The sequence below is a fragment of the Charadrius vociferus genome, unplaced genomic scaffold, assembly GCF_000708025.1.
Source record: "Charadrius vociferus isolate BGI_N301 unplaced genomic scaffold, ASM70802v2 scaffold564, whole genome shotgun sequence".
Classification (NCBI taxonomy): domain Eukaryota; kingdom Metazoa; phylum Chordata; class Aves; order Charadriiformes; family Charadriidae; genus Charadrius; species Charadrius vociferus.
In genome coordinates, this window is record NW_009647940.1 from 591,246 (window position 1) to 599,095 (window position 7,850).

General features: G+C 48.8%; 1 protein-coding gene across 1 annotated transcript in view; it reads right to left on the reverse strand.

Moving 5' to 3' along the window:
* Window positions 1-2,530: 2,530 nt before the first annotated feature.
* SMARCD1 (SWI/SNF related, matrix associated, actin dependent regulator of chromatin, subfamily d, member 1) overlaps window positions 2,531-7,850 on the reverse strand; it is a 12,461-nt gene continuing 7,141 nt past the window's right edge. Inside the window, exons 3-13 of the mRNA XM_009883207.1 lie at window positions 6,327-6,369; window positions 6,111-6,233; window positions 5,688-5,810; window positions 5,089-5,205; window positions 4,675-4,776; window positions 4,429-4,590; window positions 4,221-4,318; window positions 3,660-3,795; window positions 3,186-3,308; window positions 2,843-2,944; window positions 2,531-2,609 (exon numbers count right to left, since the gene is read on the reverse strand). Coding sequence (XP_009881509.1) covers window positions 2,556-2,609; window positions 2,843-2,944; window positions 3,186-3,308; window positions 3,660-3,795; window positions 4,221-4,318; window positions 4,429-4,590; window positions 4,675-4,776; window positions 5,089-5,205; window positions 5,688-5,810; window positions 6,111-6,233; window positions 6,327-6,369 — 1,183 coding nt within the window. The 3' untranslated portion in view covers window positions 2,531-2,555. The remainder of the gene's footprint in view (window positions 2,610-2,842; window positions 2,945-3,185; window positions 3,309-3,659; window positions 3,796-4,220; window positions 4,319-4,428; window positions 4,591-4,674; window positions 4,777-5,088; window positions 5,206-5,687; window positions 5,811-6,110; window positions 6,234-6,326; window positions 6,370-7,850) is intronic.

Below are 7,850 nucleotides of genomic sequence, written 5' to 3' on the forward strand. Positions count from 1 at the left end.
AGCCACTGGGGGGAAGAGCCAGCCGCTTTCCTGGGCACGGCTGGTGCTTGCAGCTGGGTGGGCGGCAATGCGGGGCTGCACTGCAGATGCAAATTGCTCCCCTGAAGCGAAGGTGAATTACCTCACATCCCAAATCTCAGCAGAACTGGGAGTCGTGACTGCTGAGACTCCCTCTCCCTTTTTCTGCACAAAAGCATTTTATCCCCCCCCGCCAGTAAGAAATATGAACCATCCGGTTGCAGACCCAGGACACAACTCCTGCCCAAATCTCACAGCCTCGTGCAGCAGCACTAACTGCCTGACCTTAGGCAAACTGCCCTTTCTTCTACACACGGAGATCTTTTTCCCTTGCCACAAGGGCTTACAGGTTTTCTGTCAAGCATTGCATTTCTACTTTTATAAACAAGAGAGGGTGAAGAGAGTAATGCCCCTTTTGCATAATTTTAAAACCTTCTATGTAAACTTTAATACAGTTTCCTCAAAATTATGCCCGACTCCCATGGGGCTTGTAACAGGCTGTCACAATTCTGCAAGGCAGCAGAGTGTGGAAACTGGCCTGTCTAGATTTTAACTGCAAGCTTGGCCACTAGATTTCCAGTTTTGCTCAAGTTACTTTACTTGTTTACCACAAAAGCACTTTGCAAAGGCTTAGCAGAGTCTGCAAGCCAGGAGATCCTTATATGAAAAGCTCTCTATAAAAGGCCAAAATATGAAGAACGTTTTCTCTCCAGTCTCTTAACCCTGTTGCCTTTGTTAAAAAAAAAAAAAAAAAAAAAAAAAGCGGAGATAATCTTGTCCCTTCCCAAGCAAGTAAATGAAGTGTCATCCACCAAGGCAGCTGCTGAAAGAAAGCGTACTGTCAGCACAGGAGGAGGGAGGACAGCTTCCTTCACAGGAGGCTTTTATTAAAACTGGGTGACGTCTACAAGGATACAGTACAAAAAAAAATTTGGTCCATGGAAAAAAACCATAATATTCAGTTAAGAAAAGCAGTTATTCTGCAACAGCTATGTTTGCCTACGCAGTACTCAGCATCCTTCATGTGTGATTACCCTGAGGAGTCAGTGGGCTGCTTCATCAGCACCAAGACCTTCACCCCAGTACCACAGAGGAGCCACTTCATAAGGGGGCAAAGGAGAAGGGAAGTCGAGAGTCTATTACTCACAGACATGAAGTAACACAGACACAAGGAGCAGGGCCACCCAGGCTCCCAAATTCATAGCAACCTTCCCAACCACACCAAAGCTGGGTGTGGGGATGAAGGGGGTTTGTCAGTAACATGTTTTTGCAGCTATTCCAAGAGAACATGACCAACTTTCAAGTCCTTTTGCATTACAGTCCCAAGTGGAAATACTGAGGTCTGGGTTAAGAGAAGCCATTCTCTTACACCTGACCACTAGTTCACTAGTAATTCATTCCCTAAAGAGGCATCTGGGCTGCTACTCCCCACGGTAGAGAAAATCTACTTGTACATTCCTGAACCATGCTGGGCCTTATAGCAGCCCCAGAACCTAAAACTGGACTAAAAACCACAGGAGCTTCAGCGTGGAAACACCTGGTAACTCATATATGCTTGGAACTATGTCCATTCCCAAGGAGTGTCCCGTTACACCCTCAGATCCACACGAAGGATCCTCTGGTCCCCACACCAAATGACACAGGATAAATGTTCCAAAGGAATGAGCCTACGACACTGCGCCCCTGCACAATTCCACCAGGCAGTTGCTGCATCCCCTCTCCCTGCTACAGGGAAAACAAACAGCCAGATGGCTTGCTGGAACCGCAAGTGTACATCTTTGGAAGTGCAGAGAAATCTCACCACTCCAACACTTCCACAGTCCTGCAGTAAGCCAATGCCTCAGCTGCCCTGTGAGCCCTGCCTAGGACAGTCTGTCAAAGAACATGAAGGGAACAGGGCAGGGAAAAAGGGACAAGGGAAGAAGCAATTCTCTACACAGTCCAGTAACTTCCTCAAGGAGAATGACCTGTGAGGCAACCCAGTGCAGCAGCACCCTCCGAGCGAGGGAGTAAGGGCAGGGAGGTATGTCAGCTCACGGTATCCTGCCCACTACATCTCCTGGCACCTTGTTATAAAACGAGGCAGGAAAGAGACCGGCCACAGAACTCCAGCCTTACAGCACATCCAGGCTTCCCAGACCCAGGTCTCATGTGCCACAACTAGATGCTAGTTGGGGAGGAATGGGCTGTGGTTTCTGAACTTGAGAAGGGCTCCAAGTCAGCAGTCGTACTGGCTACTGGGGACACTACAGGCAGTGAGGAGTCAAGGGGAGGCTCTCGGGAGCCTTGGGACTGACAAGGCAACAGTCAGGAAGAAAACCAGGTAGAAATGTGTGCTCATTGGAGCCTGTCTGCTTGCCACACCCCAGAAGACCCCAGGTGTCCAGGAGTTGCCCCAACAGGGACAATGCCAGGATGAATAATGATGCGGGCCTTGCTGCTGGAGTGGGATTATGTGAGCCTCAACAGCGTACTCTGCAGCTCTCTGTCTCCACAAATAGCTGTGATGCCTTCTGGTTGGGGAGGAGTAGAGCAGCCTATGTGTTACGGATTCCCAGGGCCTGCTCCAATTCCTGCCGTCTTTGCTGCACCTGCAAGATACACCAGAATAGCAGTGTTAACATACTCAGATGGTGCAGCACCACAGCATCTGAGCAACGCAAGACCCAGCTGGAAAAGGGCAAACTCAAACTGGGACCAAGGTGCACCAGCAGTGTCTACAAGTGAAGCTTAGCACTGCCACTTTCCACTGGCAGCAAGGAGTGACAAGTAGGTATGCTGAGCCACTGGGTATGGAGGGGGACCCCTACTTGGGGGTGCTCACCTTGGAGTAGAAGTATCTGCACACAGCTTCCTGAGCCCACGGCTGGAAGTAGAACTCAGCTCTACGCTCCTCTTCAGGATTCCCAACAACATCAGTCATTGTCTGAAGAGCACAAAGGACAAAACAGTTCAGGGAGTGCAAAAGCTCTGGCTGTGCTGAGCAAACCCACAACCCCTCCCCTTTCCTCAAAGACATTCCAGTACAGTCAGGTCAGGTTCTTACGCTTGACTCCAATTCTAGTCTTGCTTTCTGAGCAGGAAATTGCCTCTCTCTCTGTGGGAGCTGGTTATAATGAGGGAAGCGTGTGACTGGATCCCCCTTCCACACAAGATAAAGCTTTTACCTTTAAATCCCGGCACTGGGACTGTAGCCAGTCGTTGATGAAGCCCTGAGGATCTCGGGCAAAGCTCAGCATGAACTCACGCTGGGTCTTCAGCTGGTTAATTGTCTCTATTGTTTCATGAATCTGAAGGAGATAAGCACAGCAACTAAAATGCTGAACAGGGGGAAAAAGTCAGACAGAAATATCAAGAAACACAGCAAATTCTTATACTCCCTGTTTGAGTTATACCCATCAGATAGGATTTTCGATTCCCAGTTTCCTGCTCTAAATATTACCAATTTTCCCACTGACCATTTGCTTTAAAACCACTCTTCTGGGTAGAGCCATCTGTTTGTAAGCATGGCTGACCCCACTCCCACTTCCAAAAGCACAATAGAGCAAAGCTGAACTCCTGTCCTGTTCAGGGCTCACCTGCTCCAGAGACACATTCCTGCCCAGCACTGCGGAGGGAAGACCTGAAGGAGCTCTTCCTACCTTGTTATCCAGAGCAGCAATTTCCTGTTGACTGGCTGTGGATAGCAGAAACGAATTCATCTGAGTTTTCAAGGTATCATCCACCTCCACATCAATGTCATAGCAAGCTGTTTTCTTCTGGTCATTTGGGTCAACACTAGGGGCATCCACAAGAAAGAATCCAAAATAAGTTAGTAGCTCAGGAGAGCATCAAATTGTAGCTCCTCTAGAATGATGCAGCGTACGGACTGCAGGCAGAAGCATGCCAAGCTAGTGTTAGCTTCAGCTTCAACGCCAAGCAGCAAAGCTCTACGCATGGCTTTGCAGCACAAGGATTGCTCCAAGCAGATTTCTATCTACAGAAGTGTAACACAAAGGACAGCATGAATGTGGGAGTGCCTTTTGGAAGAGAGAGATGTGGTAAATGAAAGAGGGGACTACTCTTGTACAAAGAAACAATGACAGGCAACACGGGAACTGATGCTGAAAATCAGAACATAATACATTGTCTTCCTGTGCCAGCCCCATCCATCCCTTCCACTCTTCTTCCTAGAAATATGAAGTCAAGTGGACAAGTCTCACCTGATCACATGATTAATGATGATCGGTTCTGGCGGCATAAGCAACGCATGAAGTCTTTGTGGGATTTCAGAGAACTTCATCCGCTGAGATTCAAATATCTGTGACAGAAACACAGGGCTAAGGAAAGGAAGGGGAGCTCAGTGCCAGCAGTCACTGGCTGCTGACAAAGAAAAGCTGACACAGTCGCGTGTTCCAGCCACACCGTTACCTGCTGGAGGTATTTGTCACAGATGACATACTCCCGTTCGTGGGGGTCCTGGAGCTTGTGGGTTTTGATATACTGCCACAATGCCTGGATGATCACTGGACGGGTCTGAGTGTGAATCCCCAAGAGACGGGCCAAGCGGGGATCCAGTTTGAACTGGGGAGGCTGAAACAAACAGCACATAAAAGTGAGATGGCCACAGACAGAGCTAACAGTACAGGCCCTGCACAATTTCTCCTGACATCTTACCTGGTAATCCAGCATCAGAAGGACAGTACAGCGCACATTTACATCTCCTGGCCTCTTCACCTGGAAGCCATCCGTCTCCTGAGTTGTAGCAGTCCTGTGCCACTGAACAGGAGAGAGCATTTAGAAGCACCCACACACTTGGTTCCCTTTGCTCCTACTGCTTGGTACCCAACAAGCTTGCCAGTAAATCCCACCCACCTAGAGAAAGTTCACCTTATTTCCACTTACAGCTTGAAACAAGTGTTCAGACCCCCAGCAAGTCAGAAGAAAAGCTAGGAATTCAAGAGCTCCTGGCTCCCAGCCACTTGTTCAAGCTTTAAGTATCCCCACCTCTCAAGTTACAAGTGATATACAAACCCTGTCCGCTGAACCACCAACCCGTTTTTAGAGGTAACACAGCAAAAAGAAGCTCACCTCTACTAGGTGATTGTCAGGGCCATACAGGTCTTTATCAAGTTCAATGACCAGAGATTTAAAGAAGGATGAAAACTTTCTTTTCTGCTTGGTGGCATCATATTTGGACAAAGCAGACTGCAAGCAACACAGGAAGGAAAAGTGTTAGGACAGCAAGTCACAGCACTCAAGCACAGCCACCGTGCACGACAGCGTTGCTTAAAGTTCTGAACATCTAAATGCACCAACACGTGCTTGAAAATCAAGTTCCAAGTCAGAAAGTGAAAGACTGGAGTTAAAGATGAGCTTGCAGGAATTAAATCACTCAGCAATTCCATACAATGCAAGTGCCCTGGTTCTCAGAGCCAGGGTACACAAGTGCCACTGATCTGCTCTCACCATTAATTCTTATAGCTATAAGAACTTTGTATAACTCATGTCCTGCCATAGGGATACCCATCGGTCTCCAAGTTGGGCTCTTGGTCTCTTCACCATCAGACTCCTTGGAAAACAGAGATGAAGGAGGATATCAAGCCCCTAGCTACACTCTCAAACACTAAAAAACTGATTTCATCGCCCATTCCAGACCCGTAAAGTCACCTCTGTGGTTGGGTACTTACATCTTCCAGCAGCCGTCCTTCCACGCGAAGCTCCCAGGAGGCCACTGTTCCTTCACCATCCTCTGCATCCGACTTGGCTGGATTGAAGGTATTGGAGATAAAAATACGTAGCTTCCGTTTTTGCTAAGAGAAAAAGCATTGGATCCGTGTTAATTCTGAAACAAAGGGTTGACTGTCTTCTTACATTTTGCTAAAACTAAGCTTAATGTTTTTAGCTGCTTCGTATTCCACCTCTCCCAGGTCAGAGAACAAGGAAAGAGGCATTTCTGGTTCCACTCCTTGGTTATGTCTGGAGCATTAAGATTCCCGACATGCCACGCTTATGGAGACACAACCCAAGCTTCCGTGCCCTCCTGCTGTCTTAACTGAAGTAACAGCCCCCAAACCTTGCGAATGATAACCATGAACACAGCCCTCCCCTACCTTAATTGGTCGCTTCAAAGCCTCCTGGATATCCAAGCGTTTCCTCATGATAGTCTGGTCCAATTTCCTTTCAAAGGCCAGCAAGTCCATATAGGCCTGAGACTCAGGCACAAGTTCACGAATCTAGAGCCAATTAAGAATGCAAATCACCATCAGCTCCCTTGCATTTGAGTCTGCTTCGTACCAACACAGCCTGCAACTGTATGTGCCACTCACCCTCTGAGGTAGAATTTTGTCAGCCATCTTCTTCTTTTTAGCGCTGTTAAGGAAGAAGATGCACACAGAGGCATTAAAATGGCAACCACTTTGTGCAAATTAACTGCAGGCATTCATGAAGGGAGCAAGATGATGGCTTATTCTCTTGTTCAGTGCTGCAGTATTAGCAGTGCGCTCAGCCTGGATGCCAGTCTCGGGCCCAGGCTCTCATTTTCAGAGACACTTATCGTTACCATCAGTGCAGAGTCAGGCTCTTTATTCCCCACAGCCCCTGCCAGGCCTCCAGCACTGCAGAGCTGACGAACCCTGCGGCAGTGTGACAAACTGATTACCTGAACGTTTCACATCCCCTACAAGAGCTTCGAAAGCAGGGTGATGTCACGTCGGAAAGGGCGTACTGACATAATGCTTAACGAAAGTGACTCTCCATCCTCAATTAGCTTTAGATTGAGTTTTCTACAAGATGCATTTTAAATCAAGGGATTAATTACCAGTGTGAGAATTATAGAATAATAATAGAATTGTCTAGGTTGGAAGGGACCTTTAAGATCATCCAAGTCCAACCATTAACCTAACACTGCCAAAACCACCACTAAACCACGTCCCTCAGCACCACGTCTACATGTCTTTTAAACACCTCCAAGGGATGGTGATTCCGCCACTTCCCTGGGCAGCCTGTTCCAATTTCTTCCATTCAAGTGAAGAAATTTTTCCTAATATCCATCCTAAACCTCCCCTGGCACAACTTGAGGCCACTTCCTCCTGTCCTATCGCCTGTTACTTGGGAGAAGAGACTGACCTCCCCCTCGCTACAACCTACTTTCAGGTCCCCCCTCAGACTCCTTTTCTCCAGATGAGGCATCACACTATACTGCCAAAAAGGTAACAAACTTGCTCTTGTCTTGCAACTGCACATTTACCTGCTTTATCACACTTTTATCTGCTGGAAGCCCCCCTCTCCCAGAGGAGCTGCACAAGAAAGCTGACGTCCCTTTCAGCCACCCAGCAAGAAGCAGCCATGAGAAGCCCAAGCGTGGCAGGAAGGCAGAGCGCCCCGCACGCAGCCTGACAGAAAAGCTTTGTGCCGCTAAGCACAGTCGATCACCACATCAGTGACCAATGCGTCCTGCTGCCCCGCACAGTTCCCACTTCAGCGAGGACTCGCCCCTCGCTTTCCAATTCTGGAGGTGCCTGCCCAAACCCCCAAACCCAGCCTCTCCCCAGGGGGCCTTTGGGGAGAGAGGCAACGTGTCTGTGCCCCTACCTGGGGATCCCCCTGAGACACCCCAATGTCCGGGGCCACCCCAGGATGTCCCTGATGCCCAGGGATGCCCCAGGATGTCCCCTGACACCCCAATGCCTAAGGATGTGCCAGGATGTCCTCAGACACCTCGATGCCCAGCGACACCCCAGGATGTCCCCAATGCCCAGAGATGGTTTGATGCTTGTGGATGCCCCAGGATGTCCCCAATGCCTGGAGATGTCCTGGGATGCCCTGAGATGCTCTGATGCCCAGGGATGTCC